Raw genomic sequence first — 26,187 nt, 5'->3', positions numbered from 1 at the left:
TGGGGAAGAGGGTCTGCATAGTAAAACTTTGCATCTAAGTTACTTCTTATATAACCTGCTTCCCTAGTTCTAGCTGCTTAGCCCAGTGACAGCTTCCTCCTGGGTCTGGCCCTGAGTTCTTTCGTCCCTTCATTGCATGTCTTTTCCTCCCCTTATGATTAGAAACCCTCATTCTAGGGGTAGCTGGCTGGCCCAGCCGGAAGAGGACGTGACTTTTTTTTTTTTTTTTTTTTTTGAGGGTGTGACTCTTGATCTTAGGGTCATGAGTTTGAGCCCCACATTGAGTGTAGAAACTACTTAAGAATAATAATAATAAACTTTAAAAAAAACCTGTGCTAGGAATCTTCCATTATTTTTGGCATCCAGTGACCATAGCAGGGCAGGGCCATAGTAAGGCTGGTCCATCACCAACCATCTCCCCATCATTCCTTAGAGTGAATTCCTAGCATCCCAGTCTACCCCACCACCTCCTCTGGCTCAGGAGCCTTGTGGCTGACCTGCCAGATTCTGCCTAGATCTGCAACCCCACACTTTAGGAGGCATTGTTTATTCCCAGGTACTCATTCCTTGGACCACTGACTGGATTGGGGAGAGAGCTTAATACCTTCCCCGTTACCTCTCTGTGTGCTGAACACTTTGCACTTAGCTGAAGAAGATGGACCTCTTGGAGAATGGGGGTTCCTTTGAATCTTGTTGCAAGCATTTCCTTCCCCTCCTTTCAGAAGGAAATGACAAGCCCCTGTCCTATAGGGATGGAATCTACTCCCTTAAATCTAGGAAAGGGGATGGATCCTAAGACCAGAGTGTACCTATAGCATCATTCATTTTGTGTGTGCTTGCTGGGATATCACATATTTGGATGGCGTCACATATTTTGGCCAAATGTATTGATAGTCCACTGCTACACTGCCAGCTCCCTTCTCATTACCACCTCTTCTACACGTGCTCCATAGGCAGGAGCTGTTACTATGGAAATACATTATTTTTAAAAACAGAAGCAGCCCCAGGCTTGGGAAATCTCTCCAGAACAAACCCACACTAGCAAGGAGGTTAATAGGGTGTTCCTGAATCCTAGCTTCTAATGGAGGGGAGGTGGTGGCAGTGGAGGGGGCTTAATGTTCCACGTTCTATTCTGAGGCTCTACCAGGTTCAGGTTCTTTCTGGTGGGCATCTCCTTGGACCTCTGCCAGGGACCTCTATCTAGGAGGGATGCTCTGCACCAACTTAACCAAGGTCTAGCTTAGGCCAAGAAATGGGAACCAAAGAAGCTGTTGAACCTGGGGGTGTTGAGAGAAGGGGGCGACGTCCTTCTTAACCCCACACGCGTCCGAACTATAGAAATCTAAGCTGCGCAAGGGAAATCAGAGGCCGCATCTCAAGTGAGTGAAGCTACTCTAGCGGTGAGCTCAGGGGAAGGGGTGTACCCCGATTTCGGTACGGGGCGGTGTGGTCAAAGATCCCGCCTCTTTTCAACCCCGGAACCTCCTCCCGCCTGGGTCGTCCTCCCGCCCTCCTCGGAGCGCCGGAGCCCGGAGCTCGCCAAGCCCCGCCCAGCGCGGGTGCGGCTCCTTTAAGGGCGGGTGGGGGCGGGGCGCCGGCCGTGTTGTCAGTGTCAGCTTTGCGCACGCAGCCCTTCCGGAGCCGGTGCCGGTCCGCGAGCCCCCACGTCTCTGCAGGCGAGTCCCCGCCCGGGTCCGGCAGGGCCGGCGCCGTGGGAGGAGTCGGGCGCTGGCCGGAGACTAGCCCGGGTCCGCCTGCCGGACCGACCGAGGCGGGACCGCGCGGAGAGGGACCCCGGCGTCGCGACCCCCCAGGACTCCTGTCCTCCGTCTGTGGCACCCGCTAGTTCCGGACACTCAGCCCCGCGGAGCCCCCGAGCCCGCGCGCCCAGCCCCGGGGGAGCCCGCCCCCGCCCCGCGGCCCGCCCGGGCCATGCTCCCCCGGGGCAGCGGCTGAGCCCGGACCGGAGCCCGCGCGGAGCATGGATCCGGGCTGGGGACAGCAGGACGTGGGCTGGGCGGCCCTGCTGGTCCTCTTCGCCGCCTCGCTGCTCACGGTGCTTGGCTGGCTGCTCCAGTATGCCCGGGGCTTGTGGCTGGCGCGGGCCCGCGGGGGCCGGGGGCCGGGACCCGCCTTAGCCGCCGAGCCCGCGGGCTCCCTGCGGGAGCTGGGCGTGTGGCGCTCGCTGCTGCGGCTGCGGCCGAGTCGGGCCGGCGCCCCCGAGGAGCCAGGCGTCCGGGGCCTCCTCGCGTCGCTCTTCGCCTTCAAGTCTTTCCGAGAGAACTGGCAACGGGCTTGGGTGCGAGCGCTGAACGAGCAGGCCTGCAGGGACGGGGTGAGTTGGACAGGAGCACCTAAGTGGTCCTCTCACTCAGCCTTTCCTTCAGGGGAGGGAGGGTCAGATGGGGGTGGGGATCAACTGGAGAGCCCTATGCCTTCTCTTCCCCTCCGAGATTACAGAAGAGGGTGCAGGTAAAGGCTGGAGGTTGTAGAAATCTAGCCAGGTCCCAAATCCTCTATTCTGTGCTGGAGGTACTCTCTGGCTCCAAACCCAAGCACAAGTTGCTGTTCTCATAGCAACGCTAATCCCAGGGCCTGAGGGCACTTCCGTGTAGCTGGGTGCTGGTTGTGTTGGGGGAACCGGGATACAAGGGAAACAGGTGCACCTGCAGAAGGAATTTGCCTGGTCCTCATGCCGCCATACCCAGTTAACATTTCACGCCCCAAATCCCTGGTCTGATTAGGCAGATAGATCCCCAAGCCCTTAGTAATTTCACTGATACAGACTAACGCATCCTTCTTTTTGCTGACCTGCCGCATATATATTGAGGAAAAGGTCAGTTGAGGTGGAGAGCAGATCGACAGTCCATGCCCTTCTCAGTAGATGAGCCTGGAGCTGCCCCTTAAGGGTCAGTCAGAAACCAGCCCAGCCTACTTCCTCCCATTGCACCATGGGCATCTGGTCTCCCAGGAAGTAGGGCAGGAAGCGTGGTCATAAGACTGAGGTGGGGTGGGAGGTAGAGGCCTCCCTGTCATGGGGCCCTCTCCCATCCTGGCCCAGTAATCTGTCTTCACCCTCACTGTCTATCAGTCCCCTGCTCAGAGGGTTCAGCATCTCCAGCTCCCACTAGGGCTCTACTCTACTAGCTCCCCAGATGCCTGGAAGCAGAAGTGGCCACACAAGAAGTTGCTCAGTCTCCTCTGTCCAGCTAGGCAGCAGAAAGCCAGATGGCATCTGTTAATTTACATCTTGAACTCATCCCTCCACCCAGTTCTCCCTGTACCTTGTCCCTAGGTCAGGAGAGACTCCTCAGGGCAGCTGACTCAGCCGGACATTGGCCTCCCTTGCAGGGGGTGGGGAGTTTGGGGTTCTAAACCTCTATGTCCCCATCTTGCTGTGCCTGGCCTTCAAGCTAGCTACAGGAGCGGAGAAGTTGGGACTCCCTGTTCTGCCAGGAATATGAGCCCTGCGAATTTGTTGCTTCCCACCCCAATCCCAAGGAAGGGCTGTCAGCTCAGCTTTTGTCCCCTCCTCAATTCTTCTTCCCATTCTGCCCTCTGGATGGTGCTTTGGTAGGCTTTTTCCACTGCCTTGTAGGAATTAGGAAGCTCTTTCAAGACCTAAGCTAAGCAGCTTTCTGCTGCCTAATACCACCCTGCTATCTGCCCTGAGGATTTAGCTAGGCCCCGGACCCTTGAGCTCTCGGAGCTTGCTTTCTGTCCCAGTCCCTCTAGTAAAGTTTCCCAAGGCCATGCTGAGCTAGTCTTCAACCCCAACAGTATGGATAGGGTCATACCCTCGAGCCTCCGCATCCTCTTTATCTGGAGGAAGTCTCATTTCTTCAGCTCTTGTCTTGAATAAGTGGCCCTGCTGTCTTTACCCTTAGCTCAGCAGTGTTGCTCTCTTCCCGGTTATATGTACATAGCAACCAACACCTTTATTATTATTTTCCCTGTGCACACCTTTCTTTGAGGGTAGGTTGGAGGGATGAAAGGGAAGGTCAGGGCAGAAATCTAGGGTCTTCCGCTCAAGGTGAACTGGTTTTTGAGGTGGTCTAGCTCCCTCGTTCTCCCTAGCAACTGCAGGCACCAGAGAGGTGTGGTTCTAGGGGAACACTTCCTGTCCTAAAGCTCTGAGCCAAGGAGGGGCCAGAAGCCAGCCTGCAGCTGAGGCCTCTGCAGTGCCAGGGCACGGCCAGCAACTGAGCAGACCAGTCCTGTGGGGGGCAGCTCCAGAGACCTGATCCTGTGTCCACATTACTCCCTCAGAGTTCCATCCAAATCGCCTTTGAGGAGGTGCCCCAAGTCCCACCCAGAGCCAGCATTAGTCATGTGACCTGCGTAGACCAATCGGACCGCACCATGGTAAGGGTTTGATGGGCACTGTCTTCTATGGGACCTGAGGAGGGGCCCGGATCCCAAGAGTTCCTTTTAGTCTAAGGGCTTTTAACCTGAAATCTCTGAATGCCTTTGGGATCCAAGGACTGGCTTCAGGAGGTCTGAGAGTCCCATTCAAGTTACATGTGAAATGTAGCCCATGTGTGTATGTCTGCCTTTTTCTGGAGAGAGGAGCCTTTGGCTTTTATTTAATTATTTTATGGGCTTGTGACCCCCAAGAAGTGAAGTCTTGAGTAAAACCATGCGGGGAGGAGTCTTTATAGGGCAGAGGGAAACAGGGTTGAGCCTCCTGCCTCTGCGCCTGACCCCCCCTCCTTGCCTCCATGCCTTGCCTGTCTCAGGTGCTGCATTGCCAGCTCTCTGCTGAGGAGGTGATGTTCCCAGTCTCTGTGACCCAGCAGTCCCCCGCTGCCGTCTCCATGGAGACCTACCACGTCACTCTGACACTGCCACCAACACAGGTGGAGGGGGATGTGGGAAACCGAGTTGGGCAGGGGGCGGTTCAGGGGCGGTTCGAGGCCTCAGCCTCTCAGTTTGCTTCCTCAGAATTGGGGAAGGGAGGGTCCTGGGGAGTAGGGAGTCATTGGAGGCCTGAGGCAAGTCACCCCAGCCCTGTTGTCCCTCGCCCCCAGCTGGAAGTCAGCTTGGAGGAAATCCCAGACCAGGGGCTGCTCGTGTCCTGGGCCTTTACGGATCGCCCGGATCTCAGCCTGACGGTGCTTCCCAAGCTGCAGGCCAGGGAGGTAAGGGGGCAGGGCTGGGAGGAAGAGGCAGGGCAGGGAGGCTGATGCAGAGCTGGGGGCCCCACCTCTGTGTTCTCCTCCTCCTCGTGCAGAGAGGCGAGGAGCAAGTGGAGCTCTCCACTATTGAAGAATTGATCGAGGATGCAATTATCAGCACCCAGCCAGCCATGATGGTCAACCTCAGGGCTTGCTCAGCCCCCGGAGGCCTGGTAAGTAGGATCCTTGAAACAAATGGTTTGTATGCATCCCGTCACCAGGGTCCATGTTGGGATTCTTGTTCCCTTTACCTCCCTCTGCTCTTAGGTACCCAGTGAGAAGCCACCCATCGTGCCCCAGGCACAGCCAGCCATCTCCAGACCCACCCGGTTATTCCTACGGCAGCTTCGAGCATCTCACCTGGGAAGTGAGTTGGAAGGTGAGAGCTAGAAGCAGCTGGGGGAATGCCAAGGCTCTGGGTGTAGGTGCTCCCTGCCCTCTGCCAAGGGTGTGGCTTTGTTATTCCTCAGTGGCTTCCCATCTTTGATTCTGAGCATCTTCTAATTTCTGGTTCTTCCTAGGCACCGGGGAACTGTGCTGTGTAGCTGAGCTCGACAACCCGGTGCAACAGAAGTGGACCAAACCCATGAGCGCCGGTCCCGAGGTGGAGTGGACTGAGGACCTGGCACTGTAAGGAGTGATTCCTCCACCTCCACCCCTGCTCCCATGGGGTGGAAGGGTTTTGCTGAAGATCAAACCCTTCCAGCATAGTCCTGGCATGAATCAGCTCTGCTTTCAGTAAACTTTGTATGAGCCCTGTTGTATGCCAGGCCCTGGCCTAGGTCCTAGGGATATAAACATGACCAAGATGCACCCTCACCTCTGAGGCTCCAATCAAGATTTACACAAAGTGCCGTGGTGGGGGGAGATGAATTCCCATGGAGAAATAAAGATCAGCGTAGGCTTCATGAAGGAGGTGGCATTTAAACCACACCTTACAGCAAGAATAGGATTTCAATAGGGTATGACAGAAAAGCATTTTTGGCAGAGGAAACAGCTTGAGCAAAGGGAAGGGGGTAGTTTGACATAGAGAGAGAGAGAGACAGGGAGGGCAAGTGGGCCAGGAGGATCTGAGCACCAGGCATACTGAGCAGAGCCCTGTCCTGTACTCTGGGGAAAAGAGTATTGGTTTGTTTTTAAGTTTTATTTATTTAAGTAATCTCCACACCCAACGTGGGGCTCCCACTCATGACCCTGACATCAGGAGTCACATGCTTTTCCAACGGAGCCGGCCAGGTGCCCCAGGAAGAGTATTTGGAGGGCAAGAGTTAATCTGATTGGAGCCCTTGTTCCATCTTGTTTATGTACGTCTCCCTTTGCCTCTGGCCTGTGATGAGTTTGAGGGTAGATTTCATTTGCTGACCCCCACCCCACCCCACCTCCTCTTGGCCACAGGGATCTGGGCCCCCAGAGCCGGGAGCTGACCCTCAAAGTGCTGAGGAGCAGCAGCTGTGGAGACGGTGAGTAGGGGGCAGGAAGGAGCTCCTCTGGGTGGCTTCTAAGTGGGGGTCTGGTCAAGGGCCCAGCTCACAGTGCTCCTCCTTTCCCCAGCTGAACTCTTGGGCCAGGTCACACTGCCTGTGGGCTCCCCTTCCAGACTACTGTCCCGGAGACAGGTATGCCCACTCACCCCTGGGCCGGGGAAAGCCCTGGGACTGGTGGCCACCATGGCAGTAGAGGTAAGAAGCTGAACCTGGGGGCAGATGGGAGGACACAGGGGTTAGGGCTGTCTCTGAGGCGCTGCCTCTTTGCTCTTCCACCCCTCGGCAGCTTCAGTATGAGGAGGGCTCCCCCCGGAACCTGGGCACTCCGACTCCCTCCACTCCACGACCCAGCATCACGCCCACCAAGAAGATCGAGCTAGACCGGACCATCATGCCTGATGGCACCATTGTGACCACAGTCACCACTGTCCAGTCCCGGCCTCGTGTCGAAGGGAAACTAGGTAAAGAAAAAGGAGCCCGGTTGGAGCCAGGGGCCCTTGGCTGCAGACCCATGTGGGACAGGGAAGGGCAAGGGAAGCCCTGATTCCAGCTCCTCCTGTGTTCCAGCCACATCTTCCTCATCATCTTTGTCTCTCAGACTTCCCCTTATATCCCTCCTTTTCTTCCACTCCCTCTCCCGCTTCCATCCTGGCTTTGCCAGGCCCTCCTGTAGGACTCTTGCTCTTCCACCTCCCCTGCTTCCTCGCTGTCTTTTCACAGGTCTCCTGCCATCCTCCCCCCCACCGCCCCCAACTGCCTACTTGTCCCCCGCCCCAACCTTCTAGCACCCTTGGGATCCAGCAACAAATCCAGTGGCCTCTGTGGTACTTCTCCTACTCCCAGGACCCCTCCGTGACATTTTTCCCACCTCTAGGGGTCCCACAAGGTTCCCCCTGCCCCCAGGGGACCCCTAGGTCATCTCTGTGTACTCAGCATTTTCATGGCATCTCCCCACACCTTTGGTCGCCCCCCCCCCCCCCGCCCCCAGCACTTTCCCATACTCCCTTGGTTCCTGTGGTGTCTTTTTGCCCCCATAGAATCTTATTAATCACCCCTGCCCTCTGAGTCAGCCAAAGCCTGCATCTCCATAAAGACAGTAGGGGGTGGGGGCCACTTTAAGGCACCTCCCAGCTCACTGACCCTCCCCCACCCACCAGACTCCCCCTCCCGATCCCCGTCCAAGGTGGAGGTGACCGAGAAGACTACGACTGTGCTGAGTGAGAGCAGCGGCCCCAGCAGTGCCTCCCACAGCAGCAGCCGTGAGTGGGGGATTGGGAGGTTTGAGTGTCAGCGGGGACGGGGGGCCCCAGAGCCAAAAAGCCATTTTGCGTGGGACACAGAAGCCAGGGAGGAGTCAGGTTATCCATCCTCTATACCCCCAGCAGGGGAGAGCCACCTTTCCAACGGTTTGGACCCTGTAGCGGAGACAGCGATTCGCCAGCTCACAGAGCCCAGCGGGCGGGCAGCCAAAAAGACACCCACCAAGCGTAGCACTCTTATCATCTCTGGCGTTTCCAAGGTAACATGGCTCTGAGGAGAGGAGCTGGGATAGGGAGAAAGCCCTGATGGGTCACTCCTGCCCATTAAAACATGTCCCTCCTGCCAGGTGCCCATTGCTCAGGACGAGCTGGCACTATCTCTGGGCTATGCGGCATCCCTGGAGGCCTCAATGCAGGACGATGCAGGAGCCAGTGGAGGTCCCTCCTCCCCGCCCTCAGACCCACCAGCCATGTCCCCAGGACCCCTCGATGCCCTCTCCAGCCCCACCAGCGTCCAGGAAGCAGATGAGACAACACGTTCGGACATTTCTGAGAGGCCATCTGTGGATGATGTTGAGTCAGAAACAGGGTCTACTGGTGCGCTGGAGACCCGCAGCCTCAAGGATCACAAAGGTGGGGAAGATATTGGCAGCCCACCCCCTTCTTTTATAACCAGTATCAGGACCTGGGTCCTACTAGACACTTAGGGGAATGGGATTCTCAACCCAATTCACCTTCTCCTTCCTCCTCTGAGGGATCCCAGAGTTCCCAGCCTGTTTCAGCCAAGCCAGAGTGGAGCAGGGGAACTTACTGCCTAAGGTCCTGGCCTGGATCTGACAGGCACCAGTGGCAGGAAGGGATGCCAAAGTATTTCCCTTTACCTCCATTTTTCTTCCTCCTTGGGTCTAAGCACATATCTTCTTTCCTCTCTTCCTCTCCTCTTTTTTTCTTTCCCTTTTTCGATTCTGCACTCTTACCTATGAGTAGAAATCCTACCCTGGGTTGACTCTAGGAGTGTCCTCTTTTTTTCTTTTCTTTTTTTAAGATTTTATTTATTTATTCATGGGAGATACAGAGGGGAAGGCAGAGACACAGGTAGAGGGAGAGCCTGATGAGGAACTCGATTCCAGGACCCCGGGATCACGACCTGAGCTGAAGGCAGACACTCAACTGCTGAGCTACACAGGTGTCCCTAGGAGTGTCTTTTTGGCAGTGACACGTCTGGCCCATGGGTAGTTGTGTTGCTTTTCTAACCTCTAAGGATGAGAGGCTTGCCTCCGCATATCTTTATTCCTCTGCCCGTGACTTTATCAACCACAAACGTATTGAACTGTGACCTAAGCCTGCTTCACTTCTTGGGATAATGAGATTCCTAAGTCCAAAGCCTGTTATGTCTGCATTTTTCTCATTATATTGGTCCTGAATTTACCTCCTTGAACTTTTCCAGCTGCACTGCTTCCTGCTCACATGCTGGCATCTGATCGAGTCAGTGCCCATCCACCTCGTCCTTACGTGATTTTATGGGCTTTTAAGAATACCCTCAGCTCAGCCTTTGTCTTTCTGTAGGAAAGAGGCCCCGTGGTCAGCCTGGCCTTGCAGAGTAGCCACCCCGTGACTTGCTCCTCAGCGGCAGTAGTCGGGAGTGCACCCAGAATCCCATGAGCATCGCCATTTTTTCCTCAGGAAAGATAAAAGGCATGTGTTGCCTCTCCACTCTTTCCTAAGGAAGCCTGGCTTTTAGGCAAAGGAACTGGTTCTGTTTTGTATCTTACAACCCCTCCACGCTTGGTCCTTCCTCTGCTCCCCACCTCACCCCACCCCTGCCATGCCCCTGTCTCTGCCTCAGCCTCCCCTCTCCCCCCACAGTGAGCTTCCTGCGCAGTGGCACTAAACTTATCTTCCGCCGGAGGCCTCGACAGAAGGAAGCTGGTCTGAGCCAATCACACGATGACCTCTCCAACACGACGGCCACACCCAGTGTCCGAAAGAAGGCTGGCAGCTTTTCCCGCCGCCTTATCAAGCGCTTTTCCTTCAAATCCAAACCCAAGGCCAATGGCAATCCCAGTCCCCAGCTCTGAGGGCCCTTCTCACCTCCTGAGCTAGGAGAGGGCAGGAGTCCTCTCTGATCACCCCCATTCCTCTTCCATTCCCCTTCCTGGATTCCCAACAGCCCGGGCCAGGGAAGCCCTCTGGGTTCCAGGAAGCCCTGTTCACCCTGGGCTGTGGGGCCAGTTGGAAGGGTACTTGCAACGGGAAGCATGAGAGAGGTGGGCACCCGTTGCTGAAGACACGGTAGAGGGAGTGGATGTCTGGGAGTAAGAGGAGGGCTCTGTCCTAGCACGTGTGGGCATTCCTCAGAACCTACTGCCTGCTGTTGACCTTGGCCCCTCAGAGGAGTCCCAGGGTGCTCAGCTCCTCAAGCTGGTCCTTCCTCCCCTATTTATTCTCTTTTCTATTTATATGTGTGGTCCGGGACCCTCAGTGAACAGATGAGAGAGGGCATCTCTCCCAGGTGACCCTTCTTTCCTGTCCCAGGAGGGTAGGCAATTAATTCCCTTTGGGACAGGACTCCCATGTCTCCCTCAGGTCCCCACTCCGACCAGCACCAGTGTCTGCCTCTGGGGACATTGGCAGCTCACAGAAAGCCGGGCTGGTGCCCCGGATGGGGGGCAGGTACTCCCCACCTCCCTGCCTCCCCTCCTGCTCCTCATCCCTCCCTCCTGTTTATTACTGTTTTTGTACTTGATGCCTTCTCCGTGAGCAGTGGCTCTGATGGAAGGAGGGAGCCAGGAGCTGGGTGGAAGCCTTCCCCGGAGACATGGCTTCAGGGGCTTTATTAAAGACTGTGATGATGATGATGATGATGATGATGATGAAGCAAGAGTAGGGCTACACCTCTGTGTGTTGGGAGATGATGATGTCCATTGCTGTGTGATGGCTTGGAATTTAATTTATTAAATTAAAGTCAAATTGGAGTTTATAAACTGGACAACTGGTTATCCTTTGAAAGGTGAGTGAGAAGCAGGGCTGCGCTATTGGTGGGGTGGGAAGATCAGAGATGGGCTCAGGTAGCAAGGTGGGGTAGATGACACACATTGGGTCAGCTAAGAAGCTCCTGCAGGGAAGAAGAGACATTAGAGAGAAGATGGAAGATTGAGTCTTTGGAGGGTGAAGTTGTAGCAAAAAAAAGTCAGAAAAAAAAATCAACTAGTACAGGCATTTTCATTCCTTTCTTGAATAGGCTGCTCCTTCCAGGATATAATAGAATCCAACAGGAAGCATGGACTCTCGATCTAGATAACCTAGATTTGAGTCTCAACTCCTCTAATTACCTGTGTGACCTCAGGCAAGTTATGTTACCACAGAATGCCTCTGTTTTTTCATCTGTAAAATGGGAACTGGGATAGTAGCTATGACTTGGCTGTGGCTAAATCCATAAATGAGCGTTAAGTGTAAATTGTAAGCGTAAAGTGCTTACAATTCTGCTGGCATGTGGTCAGTGCTGAATAAGTGCTGTTACCTCAGAAGAAACAGATTGGGAGGGGGAAATCTTATAAGGGTTTCATTATCCTGAAAAGTCTTTCATTCCTAAATGTAGGCAAGTTTCAGGGAGTTATGGGTACTAGCAAAATCTACACCCTCGGTTCCTGTTCTCTGAGACCTTGCTCAGGACTTGGACTAGGTAAGCTGCTGCAAGGTGTCAAATTAAATTCTGTCCCCCTGAGCCGGGGACAGAAAGCCTGAGTGTGCCCCAGACACACCAAGAGACCTTGAATAGATGACTTCTCCTTTCTGGACCTCTAGTTCCTCATCCCTAAAATGAATAGTGACCTTGATTATCATTCAGATCACCTCAGGCCTCGCCATTTTGACTGACTTACATCACAGGTGGTTTAGGACACATGTCTTTGGTTAGGCAGCATGGAACTGTCGATATTTCCCATGCCCTGTCCATACTAGTCACCAAATACAGGATATTTAGCGAGAGTGACAAAATATGAATATTTGGTTAATTTGTATATAGTGATAGATCCAACTCTAGGTCATGAAAACTCAAGAGATTTACCAAGATATTTCCTCTGATCTAAGAAGTGCAACTCTTAATGGCTCACAGAGAGCAGCTTATTTACCAAGATGCCAAGATAGCCAAACACACTGATCTTGAAATTTTACAAGAAAATTGTGTTGATGGGAGGGCAAGTATTCAGATTCCCACTGGATCTGCAGATTGAGTAGATGGTAACTGGAAGCTGTATTCAGCTTCTAGTGCTGTGCTGCCCAGAGCTCAGTGGAGCAACATATTTTATGGTAAAGAATCTGACCATATTTCAAAAAGTTTTTTAAATTAACCTAAAAGAAATACAAAACATTATTTGGTCAACTTTATCCATTTTACACTTAGAGAAGAGAGCCACAGCCTTTGATGAGTATGAATTATGCTTTAAATTTTTGTGGCAGCTTTTAAAGAACAAATCTCAGGATGTGTCTGAATTATCCAACCAAAATTATAGCTTGTTTTCAAGAGAGGCAGATTGAGATGGAAGTTAATGCTAGACAGCAGGACATGGTCTTGGATTTTGGAGACATGTGGATCCCAGAGCTATCCTGAAATTTTTGCTCTGTAAAAATTGAGTCAACGTAGCTCTGTGGATGAACTTTTTCTTCATGCAATTGCTAAACTAAAGCTAAGAACCATCTTCAGTGGTGGAAATCTGAATTAAAAGGTTTGCATTTTGTAACAATGTGCTTTTGAAGGAATGATGATAAAATATATTTTTGTTACTTCTGAATTATATTTTAAGAACCCTCTTTTAAAAGAGGAACGCTATAACTCACTATCAGTAACCAAGTTTATGCACAAATTTCTGATTTTACTGTTATTTTTAATAGCATCTTTTATTCATATTGAACATTTCGTGTTTTCCGATTATGAGTCATACAGGCTTATTTTTAGGTTAGAAAAAAAATGCAACAAAATAAATCTCGACCCCAAAGAACTTCACTAAAGTACATTATTTAACAAATACGTCTTGAACCCTTCATGTTTCAGCCCCTAGGCTAAGTAATGAAGTCATGAAGGTGAAGAACATATACAATTCCTGCCCTCCCTTACTGGAAGACTTCTTGGGGGAAGAAAAAAAAGCATCTTCACTGAGACCAGAAGACTGAGTAGGAGTCAGTCAAAAACATGTCAGAGGGAGGGAAGGGGGAGATGGCACCAGGCAGAGGAAACAGCAAGAACAAGGCAGGAAAGATAAAAAGCAGCTTGGTGTGGTGCAGAATCTGAAAGAACCTCGGGGCTGGGGGCACCTGGGTGGTTTAAGTGATCGAGTATCTGCCTTCAGTTCAGGTCGCGATTTGGGGTCCTGGAATGGGGCCCCCCCATCCGGCCCCCCGCAGGGATCTCATTTATTCATGAGAGGCGTCTCCCTCTACCTCTCATGAATAAATACATAAAATCTTAAATAAAGAAGAAAGAAAGAAAAACTCGGGGCTGGAGAGCTGAAAGTGAGGGCAAGTAGTGAAGTATGCAGGACTCAGATGCCGAAGGGTTTTGGCCTTGAGGCCGCAGAATGCCTTGAAGTGTTTAAAGCGGGGTGGTGGTTTAATCGGATCTCCCTGGAGATAATGGCTTGGAGGGAAGCAGGAGTGCACGCAATGGAACCAGCGTAGAGCGCGGGCTGGACGTCCTGAGTAGACTTACGAGGGGGCGGCGAAGGATAGGTGTGTGTGTGTGTGTGTGTGTGTGTGTGTGTGTGAATTTGAGAGCTCCTGTGTCTAAGGGGGTAAAACCCACAGGCGGAGGATCGTAGGTAGCGGATGAGGGAGGAATCGATCAGGGAGGACCAATGGGTTTGTGACTTGAAGGCGTGGATGGGTAACGTGGTTGCTCCCCGAGCCCGGGAAGAGGAGAGGTGTGTGTGGGGGGGGGGGGGGGGCAGAGAAGACGGCCCGGGAAAACCGATATTGAAGAGATCAGAGTAAGAGGGTGAAGGATGAAGGAAGGACGCCAAGGTGGGTCGGGAGGGGCGGACAGCCCAGCTCACGCAGCGTCGCACGCCGCCGCCCCCGCCTCCGGCTCCGCCTCCTGCCTGCGCTCCCCCTGCCCCCCCGCCTCCGGCTCCGCCTCCCTCCTGCGCTCCCCCTGCGCCTCGGGCTCCGCCTCCTCCCTGAGCTCTCCCTGCGCCCCCGCCTCCTCCCAGCGCTTCCCCTGCGCCCCCGCCTCCGGCTCCGACTCCTGCCTGCGCTCCCCCTGCGCCCCCGCCTCCGGCTCCGCCTCCTCCCTGCGCTCCCCCTGCGCCCCCGCCTCCGCCTCCTCCCTGCGCCCCCGCCTCCGGCTCCTACTCCTCCCTGCGCCCCCGCCTCCGGCTCCGCCTTCTCCCTGCGCTCCCCCTGCGCCCCCGCCTCCGCCTCCTCCCTGCGCTCCCTCTGCGCCCCCGCCTCCTCCCTGCGCTCCCCCGCCGCGACGCGAGGTAGGAGAGACCCCGCGCGGCACGCAGCCCGAGCCCCGCGCAGGCCCAGTGGGTGCCGAGCGCGGAGCCTGCGCAGTAGGGGGAACCCGGGGCCTTGGATCCCAGCCCACGCCCCGCCAGGAGCCCCGCGGCGCCAGCCTCGTTGCCTTGCCCGCATCCCGCCGCTCCTTACTCCCGCCCCTTCCGTATTTTGGCCGCGTACGGCTCCGTCAGTCGCAGCGGCCATTGGCTGAGAGAGGGATCCGAGAGCGGCGATTGGTTGTCGTTGGCCGTCGCTCAAGCGCCCTTCCGGAGATGGGCCGAGGTGGGAAGACCCGGGGAGAGCCGGCGGCGGAGGAACGGTGAGCTGGGCTCCGGGCGTCCGCGGGCGGCGGCGTGGTGCGCTCGGAGCGGGCCGCCGGGGCCGGGCTCTTCTCCGGCCACCTCGGCCAGGCCCCCTCTGGCAGCTCGGCCACGTTGGTCTGCCCGGCGCCTGCAGGGCCGCCGGCCCCTGACGCCGGCTCGAACCTCCGTGCTTTCTCGTCTAGGGCTGCGCTGCTGCTGAGACTCGGTCACCGCCACGCCTCAGTGGGGGAAGGACTCCGGGACGGCGGCGGGGCTGCGAGGGAGAGGTCTTCCTGCCCGGACGGGCCCCTGCCTTCTCCAGTTCTGCTGGCGTTTCGAGGGCCCGGGCCCCGCGGCCTAGGGCTGGTCTTCCGCGCGTCGCCCCTGCGCTGGGATTTTCCTGACCTGACCTCCTCATCGGCGCTTTGTGTGGGCGGTGGTCTTCACCCGTCAGAGCCCTCTCTCTGGCCAAATTGTGAGTCCTCAGGAGGTTCAGGACATAGGTCCCTTCTTTTCTTGAATATCGTTTTAGAGTTAATTCGGTGCCTTGCGTTAAAATATGTATTCATAGATGTCTGCTGATTGCTTGTTACTGTGACTCCAGGTGAAAAGAAGTGCTAGGAATCCCCCAGGTTGTCCTTTTCCTTGACATTTTGTAGAATTCTGCTTAGATCGTCTTACCCTCAGAAGCAAGGGTACGAATAGCTCACACTTGTTGAGTTCTAGGGGGGTGTCTTGCTAAGCATTTTAATATCCATTACCTGAGTTAGTCCATAAATCAGTGAGGCGGGCTTAATGATTCCCCTGCTGCATGGAAAAGTGAGGCTTCAGTAACCTGCCCCAGGCCCCACAGCTATTAAATGTTGGAGCTTTCTAACCAGGTCTGTTGAATCCATCACCAGTTGTGATATTAGCGTCCCGTTTTATGTTAAAAAAAAAAAAAAAAAAAAAGAGGGGGGTGCTCAGAGAAGCTAGGTTTTTTTATCCAAAAAGTAAAGTAACAAGTAATAGATTCACTTAAAGTTAGGTTTGTTTTGTTTTAGTGTATGTGCTCCCAAAGCGAGCACTAGATTTACTTAAACATTAAGAGAGTTTGTATTAGGATGTGCTGACCCTGGAATTAGAACTGGAGAGGGGGGGGGATCCCTGGGTGGCCCAGCGGTTTGGTGCCTGCCTTCCACCCAGGGCATGATCCTGGAGTCCCAGGATCCAGTCCTGCATGGAGCCTGCTTCTCCCTCTGCCTGTGTCTCTGCCCCTCTCTCTCTTTCTGTGTGTCTCATGAATAATAAAATCTTAAAAAAAAAAAAAATGAACGGGGCACTGGCAAGGCTATCAAGGAGCTTACAGTGTATTGGAAGAAGCCAACAGAGTAACTACTTAATAAAACATGCTTGGGGTATTGTGTATGCAGATATGAAGTCTGTGGGGAGGAAGGAATCAGACCAGGAGAGATGAAATGGCAGATGTAGGAGGAAAGTGGAGCCAGACTCCCTGGCTTTGAATTCTGTCTCCATCACTTCCTAGCTTTGTGGCCTTAGGTAAATTACTTCACCTAGCAAGGCACATTTCCTCATTTGTGAAGTGGGATGATGATGGTACCTGCCTCAATAGGTAGATTGTTGTATTAATGAGTTTTTATATACGTAGAACAGTGCCTTGCCTACCCTAGATACTTATTGTTATATCATTCTAGGCAGAGTAAAATAATTGAGACCGGAAACTTGAGGTAAATTGAGGCCAGTTGGAGAAGAGCCTTGTATGAGGTACTAAGTGGACTTGATCCTGTAGGTAGGAGAGAGAGGAGGTTTGGGGTATTATGTCTGACTTAGGCTTTTCCTGCTTTTCCTACCCCAATATCATAAAAGTAGTCAGTATTTTTTTCCTGATAGGGTTCACTGTTCATCTAGAGCAGCCCAGCAACCCCATGTATACAACAAGGTGTCAAAGTTGACTGGCTTCTTCCAGGAGAAGAAGCTGTGGATTTTTTTTTTTTTTTTTTTTTTTTTTTTTTAAGATTTATTTATTCATGAGAGAGGCAGAGACACAGGCAGAGGGAGAAGCAGGCTCCTTGCAGGAGCCCGATGCGGGACTCGATCCCAGACCCGGGATCACGACCCGAGCCAAAGGCAGCTGCCCAACCACTGAGCCACCCAGGCGTCCTAGAGGCTGTAGATTTAAAAAGCGTTTCTCTGATAAGCGGTTTGGTCTAGCAGGTTCCTGTACTTGTAGGCATGAAGGATTTCAGATACTTATTTTTCCTCTCAGTATTAGAGTCCCACTCAGGTAGAGCAATGCCCATCTCTCTCCCAGGCTCCACCACAGCAGGGGCAGCAGCCATCAATGAACATCATCCAGGACACTCAAGGGGCAGAGTCAAGGCCTCTTAGGGTTCTCTCTCACCCTAGATTTTTGCGTTCAGTGTTCTCATCTGTCATTCTACTGTAATGAGGGGAGCTGTTCTTTATTGTTCCAAGCCTGCATCAGAACTGGGGTGCTAAGGTAAATGGGCGGATTTCTAGGCTTCACCCTGAGTGTCCCGAAGAAGAGACTGGAGAACTCTGCATTTGTATGCATAGTAAATACGGAGAACCTGCAGGGCACCTGGGTGGCTCAGTGGTTGAGCATCTGCTTTTGGCTCAGGTCGTGATCCTGGGGTCCTGGGATCGAGTCCAACATCAGGCTCCCTGCAGGAGCCTGCTTCTCCCTCTGCCTATGTCTTTACCTCTCTGTGTGTTTCATGAATAAATATATAAAATCTTTTCTTTTTTTTTAAAGATGGAGAACCTGCAGTTTCTTCTAATTTTGCTTCCTATTTCTTTTTCTTTCTTTCTTTCTTTCTTTCTTTCTTTCTTCCTTTCTTCCTTTCTTCCTTCTTCCTTCCTTCCTTCCTTCCTTCCTTCCTTCCTTCCTTCCTTCCTTCCTTTCTTCCTTTCTTCCTTTCTTCCTTTCTTCATGAGAGACACAGGGAGAGAGAGGCAGAGAGACATAGGCAGAGAAGCAGGCTCCATGCAGGGAGCCCAGTGTGGGACTCAATCCCAGGTCTCCAGGATCAAGCCCTGGGCTGAAGGCGGCCCTAAACTGCTGAGCCACTGGGGCTGCCCGATAACGGCTTCTTATGTTCAGATGGAACCTACATTTGACCCTTGAACAACTTGGCAGAATTGAGGGTGCCAGCCCTCGTGCAAAAATCCACATATAACTTTTTTTTGTTTTTGTTTTAAAGATTTTATTTACTTATTTGATAGAGCACGTGTGTGTGCCAAAGCAGAGGGAGCAGCAGGCTGAGGGAGAGGCAGGCTTCCCGCTGAGCAGAGAGCCCAACGTGGGGCAGTGGGGCACTAACCTGGGATCATGACCTGAGCTGAAGGCAGATGTTTAATCGACTGAGCTACCCATATGCCCTTGTTTTTGTTTTTAAAGGTTTTATTTTGAAGTAATCTCATCACTCAACATAGGGCTAGAACCTATAACCCGGAGATCCACAGACTGAGCCAGTTAGGAGCCCCTAATGTGTAACTTTTGACTCTCTCAAACTTAACTATTAATAGCTCTACTGTTGACCAGAAGCCTTACCTTTAATTAACATAATTGATTAACATGTTCTGTATATGTACTATGTGTTACATTATTACAATAAAGTGATCTAGAGAAAAGAAATGTTAGAAAGTCATAAGAGAAACATTTATAGTACTGTATCAAACTGAGTTTATGTGGCTTCTTTGTAAGATGAATCCTGTTGTCAGCACCTACATCAATATTGTCTTTTTTTTTTTTTTTTTTTTATTTATGATAGGCACACAGTGAGAGAGAGAGGCAGAGACATAGGCAGAGGGAGAAGCAGGCTCCATGCACTGGGAGCCTGACGTGGGATTCGATCCCGGGTCTCCAGGATCACGCCCTGGGCCAAAGGCAGGCGCCAAACCGCTGCGCCACCCAGGGATCCCCATCAATATTGTCTTATATGAAACGAAACACTGCAGATATTGTACGTATTACTAACACTAGACATCAAAAATGAAAGGATAATGTAGTCTGTAAGTGTGTGTGTAAGCTTTGATAAATTTTAACTTTTTAAATTAATTTTTAAAAGTAATATACACCCAGTGTGGGGCTTAAACTCATGACCCTGAGATCAAGAGAGTATGCTCTACTGACTGAGCCAACCAGGCACCCTGATAAATTTTAACTTTTTAAAAAAATATATTTTATTTATTTATTTGAGAACAGAGTAGAGAGAGAGGGCAGGAAAAGCAGACTCCCAGCTGAGCAGGGACTTGATGCGGGACTCGGTCCCAGGTCCCTGAGATCATGACTTGAGTCAAAGGCAGACGTTTAACCAACTGAGTTACCAGGTGCCCCACATTTTAACTTTAAATAATAGATTTGTGTATATTTTACAGTAGTAAATACTAAATAGATAATAAATTGTAAATAATAATAGTATTCTAAAGTAGACTAGTATTTGTGTATTCGTTAGATACCTAACTTTTTCTTAGTTCTTCAAATATTTCTGGACTACATAGTTCCTCTGCGAATTTTTTCAAATTGTTGCAAACCTCCAAAAAGCTTTCCAATGTGTTCGAAAACTATTGCAAAACTCTTCATATAAGGGAGGACCCGTGCAGTTCAAATCTATATTGTTCAGGGTCACCTGGAAGTTTTAGTCCAGAGGATGTTGGGGGGGGGTGGTGAGTAGCCACGGGGTAGGTTAGGCAGAGTAGGCAAAGGCAGACTGTATGGTGGTTTGAAAGCCTGGTGGGGACTTGGACGGGATGCAGTAAGAGATAAAGAGCTTCTACCGAGCAGGTTGGAAAGAATATGTTGGAAAGAATATGGACTTTGGAGTCAGCCTGATGTGACCCCACCACACCGCTAGTGTGTGGCCTTGAGCAAAACAGTTGACCTCTCTGAACCTGAAGTTCTTATCTGTCCATCAAATTAAAAATAGTACTTCTCTCCTAGAGTGGGGTTGGAAATTCAGTGACATCCGGTAATGTGCTTAGTATGGTGCTCGACCCATAGGAAGTGAAATTAAAGACAGAGAGTTTTGTTATCTCATTTCCAAGCTGAGGATGTTAAGGATTAGAAGGGTGAAGTTCCTTGGCCACGGTCACACAGCTAGTAGGTCGTGGGCACAAGAGTCTGGATTTGAAGTCTGTTTCTTGTCCAAAGCCATCCCTTTGAACCTCTGCACACAGTTCTGCATCCCATTGGAATAAGCAATTCCTCCTCGGCCCTTTGCTCCTAAGCTTGGTGAGAAATCGGCTGTTCAAGTTCTTAGCTCATACCTGGCACACACTCAATACTGTTAGTGTGTGTTTTCCCTTCGCAAGAACCCCAGACAGCTTCCAGGGATTTGAGGAGCTGAACTGGGGTAGCAGTTTTTTGTGGGTCACAGGAGGAAACGCCTGCTGATTGTTGGCAGGCTGGCTGCATAGCCGTTCATCATCCCAGTGGCCCTCAGTGGAAATCCTTGCAGCCGCGGTTATCTTCCTCTGCTAGGATGAAGGCATGCCGCCCCCAGGGAAAGTCCCCCGAAAGGAGAACCTGGGGCTCCAGTGCGAGTGGGGGTCCTGCTCCTTTGTGTGTTCTGCCATGGAGGAGTTCTGTGAACACGTCACTCAGCACCTCCGGCAGCACCTGCATGGCTCCGGGGAGGAGGAGGAAGATGACGATGAGGACCCACTTGGTAAGAGAGCAGGACAGGAAGGGGAAAAATCTGACTTTCCTAATTGTGCTGTTTTTTTGCTTATAAAAACATTGTAGACTCCTTACAGAAAACCGATTCAGCAGGGTATGTGAAATCTGCCAGCCTGCCATCAAAAGACAATTATTGACAGTACTTTGGTGAACATTCTTTTGATGTCTTTGCATACATATGTATGTTAGATAAAGATGATTTTTTTTAAGATTTATTTATTTATTTATTCATGATAGACACACAGAGAGATAGGCAGAGACACAGGCAGAGGGAGAAGCAGGCTCCATGCAGGGAGCCCGACACGGGACTTGATCCTGGGTCTCCAGGATCACACCCTGGGCCAAAGGCAGGCGCCAAATCGCTGAGCCACCCAGGGATCCCTGATCATTTTATTTTAATTTTATTTATTTTAATTTTATTTTTTAAAAGGATCATGTACAAGCTGTCAACAACCTGTTTTTTTGATTCTCTGGTAATGCTTCTCAAATTTTTCTATACTGCAACTAACATTTAGGAATATATTTCACATCCCAACCCCATGCACAAAAGTTAAAAAGTACTTGAAACAATACCTGCCTTTATTAAATGCTCTCTGAAGTGTTCGGTCTTGTTCTTTTTCATTTAAAAAAAAATGGGGGAGGTTGTATCTGGCTGGCTCAGTCAGCAGAGCATGCGACTCTTAAGGTCGTGAGTTCAAGCCCCACGTTGGGCATGGAACCTCCTTTAAAAAAAATTGGTTTGCTATCCCCTAAATTGATTTTTTCAGTCACTAATAGGTCACAACACAGTTTAAAAAACTCTGTTCTAAAAAAAAAAAACTCTGTTCTAAAAAAAATAATAATAAAAAGTAAAGAAAGAAAGAACTCCATTCTACAGAAAGTACAGAGGCAGCTCTCTTTCCCCTATCTGAAATTCTGTTTCAAGTCTAGTGACTATATGAACCATAAGTAATAGTTTTAGAAGTCAAATAATATATATACAAAAGAGATATATTTTACATACATATATATTATATTCTCAAAGTAAGCTCCATGCCTAGCACAGAGCCCATTGTGGGGCTCGAACTCACAACTGTGAAATCAAGATTAAGAGTTGGACGCTCAACCAGCTGAGCCACCCAGGCGCCCCCTATATTTTTTAAAAGTACTTACTTTTTAAAACAAGTAAACCCCTATAAAGAATTCAATACGTGCTGAAAGAAAGATACTTGAGAGCTAGGCAGTAGACTGCAGCACTCTATGGCTTTCCTAGAGAGGATAGGTCTCAGGAAGAGTATGGGGGAAAGAAAGAAAGCCTGTGATCTGAAGGAAGGAGTGGGAGGTGTCCCAGGCTGGGAGGCAGCAGCAGAACCCAGAGCTACTAGCACATACCAGCCACACCTACTGTCTGTGAGTTTTTGGCACTGAGCCTTGCACACACCCTTCCCTCTGCCTCAACCACGCTTCTCCCTCTAGTTTATAGACACTCCTCGCCCTTCACATCTCAACACAGGGTCACTTCCAAGTCATCTCTGTGTACATCACATGACCTCTGATTGGTGATGTTATAGTGCCCAGGACCGCCACTCCTTTCATAGAACTCATGACTGGCTGTAGTTTTATATTTATAAGTGTGAATTACTTGATTATTGTTTTTTCTTCATGACTGAAAGCTGTTACGAGGGCAAGGACTGGGACTCTTTTTACTTGTTAGATCCCCAGTGCCTGGTGTATATGATCGATGGTTGTTAAATGCTGGTACTCCGCAGTAACTGAGTCAGGTTTCTGCCTCCTTTCTCACTGCTAAATGCTACAGATAGAAGGAGAGCTGAGCTTTGGAAGATATCAGGCTCCTCTAAATTCCCTTTTGCAGAGGAAGAATTCTCCTGTCTGTGGCAGGAGTGTGGCTTCTGTTCCATGGACAGTTCGGCTGACCTCATCCGCCACGTCTACTTCCACTGCTACCACACCAAGCTGAAGCAGTGGGGGCTGCAAGCCCTGCAGAGCCAGGCCAACCTCAGCCCCTGCATCCTGGACTTCCAGAGCCGCAACATCATCCCTGACATCCCTGACCACTTCCTGTGTCTGTGGGAACACTGTGAGGTCAGCAGGCAGCTCTGGGAATAGGGGTGGAAGGAAGTTGGGGAACTTAGCTCAAGATGCCCTGACCCTCTGAGGGATGTGCCCTATGTATGCCAGGTTCCCATTGGCCTCATTTCCAGGTAGCTCCCTTGCTCAAATTTGTGTATCCCCACCAACTTAATCTGGCAGACAGCCAAGTAGCCTCCACTTTGGACGTGTAGGGATAAAAGCTCCTCTCAGTTCTTACGCCAAGTTGCTCCTGGCACAGAGTTCCTTCGACAATCCTGAATGGTTTTATCGGCACGTGGAAGCGCACAGCCTGTGCTGTGAATACCAAGCAGTCGGCAAGGACAACCATGTGGTCCTGTGCGGCTGGAAAGGTAGGGCTGCTCCTTAACTTTTGGTCTTCTAAGAACTCCTGGGGTTGCTAAGGGCAGAGGGCAGCCAGGTCTGGGCCCAGGCCCATGGGGTAAGGTTGGCTGCTGGCTAGAGACTTGGCACCAGAACCTGCTCTAGGGGCTCGTGGCTGGAGCGTGACTGGGCTTTCCTTCCCAGGCTGTACCTGTACCTTCAAGGACTGCCGTAAGCTTCGAGAGCACCTCCGCAGCCATACCCAGGAGAAGGTGGTGGCCTGTCCCACCTGCGGGGGCATGTTTGCCAACAACACCAAGTTCTTAGATCACATCCGTCGCCAGACCTCTTTGGATCGTAAGCAGTCTGAGAGGAAAGGGGTGTGGGGGCAGGCTCTCCTGCTTGGGGTGGGGGTTCAGGGCATGTTCCCAGGAAAAGGGGGCCTTGGAAGACATCTGCAGCTTAGCCGCATCTACCCCGAGGGCTCGGTAACCTGCCACAGCCTTGGCTGACCAAGAGTCATTAGATGTTATTCAGTGCTTGCTGTGCACTGTATCTCCTTTTGCAGTGACCCCTCACAGCCCTATGAGGTGCTTCTCATCCCCCTTTCTGCAGATAAAGAAACTGAGTCTCAGGTTAAATCATCCACCTGAGATTGCATAGCCAGTTAGGGGTCAGACAGGGCTTCTAATCCAGGTTCTTGACTCCCAAGCCCCCTGCTCCTTCAGTGGTACTGTGTCCATCCTGAGTTCTTAAGCTCCCCCTTTCGTGGGCGGTTCCCCTCTCCCGGGGCTTGTTCTCTCTGCCTCAACGCCATCCCCCTGCAGCCCACCCTGTCTTCTGCCTGCCTCCTCCCCCAACCCAGAGCAACGCTTCCAGTGCTCTCACTGCTCCAAGAGATTTGCCACGGAGCGGCTGTTGCGGGACCATATGCGCAACCACGGTGAGTAGCCGGAGTCCCGTGCTCCTGGCCCACTTTTCCGGTTTCCGCTAGGCCTGTGATCACAGCCTCCTCTCTGCTTCTCTCAGTGAATCACTATAAGTGCCCCCTGTGTGATATGACTTGTCCGCTGCCATCCTCCCTCCGAAACCACATGCGTTTTCGCCACAGCGAAGACCGGCCCTTCAAATGTGACTGTTGTGACTACAGGTAAGGGGAGCCAGGGGCTGGACATCCGAGAACTGGCACCCCACCATTCCCTGTGCCCTCCAGGCCCTCCTGACCTCTCCCTGCAGCTGCAAGAACCTGATTGACCTGAGGAAGCACCTGGATACTCACAGCAAGGAGCCAGCCTACAGGTGTGATTTCGAGAACTGCAGCTTCAGTGCACGGTCCCTCTGCTCTATCAAGTCCCATTACCGGAAAGTGCATGAAGTGAGTGGGGCTTTTGGTGGGAGGGGGCTGGTGAAGGTGGGGGGAACCCAAGATGCAGACCTGATCTCCCTCTCCCTCCCCTCACTGTCAGGGAGACTCAGAGCCCAGGTACAAGTGTCACGTGTGTGACAAATGCTTCACGAGGGGCAACAACCTCACTGTGCATCTTCGTGAGAAGCACCAGTTCAAGTGGCCCTCAGGGCACCCCCGTTTTCGGTATGTCTCAGCCCTGCCCTCTAGATTCACAAACCTTCCTGTGCTCCCCCTCCCCGCCCAGTCCCCATGTTTGCAATGCGTTAAAAACCCACCGTCTCCGTTCAGGCTTGAGGAACCAGAGGATAAGTTATGGAGCAAAGATGATTTTTTTGAATTTTGAGTGTGGCGCCAAAGCCCTGCAGCAGAACCAGAGCTAGGGCCTCAGGGTCCTAATTGTAGTTCCATGGCCATCTCATAAATCCTGTGACACTCCCACCCTCCAGCACAGATCATTTCTTTTTCCCCACCCCACCCCAAGTTTCTACAGGATTTTCCATTTTGAGTAATGCTCCTTCCGTTCTTTCTGTTGCATATTCTCATCAAGACCTTTTTGGTCTTCAGTTCCTATCACTTAAAATCCCAGAGCTTGTCCCATCCATCTGTCCCTTACCCTACCAGTCTCCCGGACGCTAGGCAGCCCCATGCGTGTGGTTGCTGCCCTCTGTGCTCCTGCCCCACCAGGTACAAGGAGCATGAAGATGGTTACATGCGGCTGCAGCTAGTTCGCTATGAGAGTGTGGAGCTGACACAGCAGCTGCTGCGGCAGCCGCAGGAGGGATCAGGCCTGGGAGCCTCACTGAACGAGAGCAGCCTGCAGGGCATCATTCTCGAAGCAGTGCCAGGGGAGCCAGGAGCCCAGGAGGAGGCTGAAGAGGAAGAGGAGGGCGGGAGCAGTGAGGGGACAGGCCTCTCGGCCTCTCCAGACACTCCTAGCCCCATCATCCATGTGGTGAATCAGACCAACGCCCAAGGCGAACAAGAGATTGTCTATTATGTGCTGTCTGAAGCCCTAGGAGAGCCCCCTCCAGCCCCTGAGCCCCCATCAGAGGACATCATAGAAAAGCTTCAGGGAATAGCCGAGGAGCCAGAAGTCCGGATGGTGTGAAGGCAGCGGAGCCCGACCATTTCCAGCCCAGACCCTAGGTTTTGAGCCAGGCTGGTGGCAGTGCCCCTCATGGGCAGCCCCGGCCAATGGATGCCTTTAAGAGTGGTGCCAAGAGCAGTGCAGTGCACTTGGGACCCAGGTTGCATCATTCAGCAGACTCTAAAGACTTCCCTTGTCTGCCAGACCACGTTTTGTGGGGATCCTGAGGAGTTTGGATTCTTTGAGAGGGATGTCCTGGTTGTGTGTGTTCTTGTAGAGGGGCTTTCACCCCCTAGTCATGCTGAAATGGTGACTAAAATCCTCTGTCCGTTCACACCTATTCCCATCTTTAGAGGTCTGTAGGTCCAGGGGTGCCACGTGACTGGTCCGTGCAAGGGCCTCTTCCTCACAACTGGCCAAGGCAGCGTGAACCAGGCAGTCCTTTCCCTCTGAAGGGCTCCTACAACCCCAAGGACTTTTCTGGTTATCCTCAGGGAAGGGAGTGGAGGCACTGAGTGTACGTGTAACAGTTGTTTGGGTAATAAAAGAAACACTTCGGCAGTTACTCATTTTTTCTTCCTTATGTTTGGTGGCTGTTGACTAGATAGGAGACACAGCTGCCCAGAGAGGAGCTGAATAGTCGGGCTTGTTCTCCTTTGAGTGAGGGTTTTTTTCTTTTTTAACTACCCTCTTGTTCCCCTCCCCTCACCCCCTTGGTGAAACTTGTCCATTTCTTCTCAGAGCATCTGCCACGTCCACAGAGGGCCATGGGTGGGCAGAAGTAGCACTTCAGAATGCATGAGTGGGGCTCGTCAGGAAGGCAGCGCACCTGGCCACAGCCGTACCCTCTGAGTCCTGGGTA

General features: G+C 51.9%; 2 protein-coding genes across 5 annotated transcripts; both read left to right on the top strand.

Moving 5' to 3' along the window:
- Positions 1–1,966: 1,966 nt before the first annotated feature.
- On the top strand, positions 1,967–10,909 carry C2CD2L (C2CD2 like). Of its 3 annotated transcripts, none has more exons than XM_038535946.1 (14): positions 1,967–2,335; positions 4,270–4,365; positions 4,740–4,859; positions 5,031–5,141; positions 5,234–5,350; positions 5,445–5,556; positions 5,699–5,807; positions 6,573–6,637; positions 6,729–6,856; positions 6,948–7,122; positions 7,819–7,920; positions 8,047–8,180; positions 8,268–8,553; positions 9,787–10,909. In XM_038535946.1, exons 1-14 carry the CDS (start codon positions 1,982–1,984, stop codon positions 9,996–9,998), a joined length of 2,121 nt encoding a protein of 706 aa, XP_038391874.1. In that variant the 5' UTR covers positions 1,967–1,981; the 3' UTR covers positions 9,999–10,909. The 3 variants fall into 3 exon arrangements, with proteins under 3 accessions (XP_038391874.1, XP_038391872.1, XP_038391875.1); XM_038535944.1 differs by having other exon boundaries at positions 8,044–8,180; XM_038535947.1 differs by lacking the exon at positions 9,787–10,909 and adding an exon at positions 9,487–9,763 and having other exon boundaries at positions 8,044–8,180.
- A 3,672-nt stretch (positions 10,910–14,581) lies between these two features.
- HINFP (histone H4 transcription factor) lies at positions 14,582–25,890 on the top strand. 2 transcript variants are annotated; one of them, XM_038535941.1, is made up of 11 exons: positions 14,582–14,734; positions 14,921–15,192; positions 20,221–20,407; positions 22,271–22,500; positions 22,748–22,859; positions 23,035–23,187; positions 23,696–23,773; positions 23,860–23,980; positions 24,067–24,205; positions 24,297–24,421; positions 24,923–25,346. In XM_038535941.1, the coding sequence occupies exons 3-11, from the start codon at positions 20,230–20,232 to the stop codon at positions 25,344–25,346; spliced, it is 1,560 nt and encodes a 519-aa protein (XP_038391869.1). In that variant the 5' UTR covers positions 14,582–14,734; positions 14,921–15,192; positions 20,221–20,229. The 2 variants fall into 2 exon arrangements, with proteins under 2 accessions (XP_038391869.1, XP_038391870.1); XM_038535942.1 differs by lacking the exons at positions 14,582–14,734; positions 14,921–15,192 and having other exon boundaries at positions 20,230–20,407; positions 24,923–25,890.
- The last annotated feature ends 297 nt before the right edge of the window (positions 25,891–26,187 follow it).

Source organism: Canis lupus, chromosome 5, assembly GCF_011100685.1.
Source record: "Canis lupus familiaris isolate Mischka breed German Shepherd chromosome 5, alternate assembly UU_Cfam_GSD_1.0, whole genome shotgun sequence".
NCBI classification, from domain to species: domain Eukaryota; kingdom Metazoa; phylum Chordata; class Mammalia; order Carnivora; family Canidae; genus Canis; species Canis lupus.
This window is presented reverse-complemented; position numbering and strand designations above follow the sequence as displayed.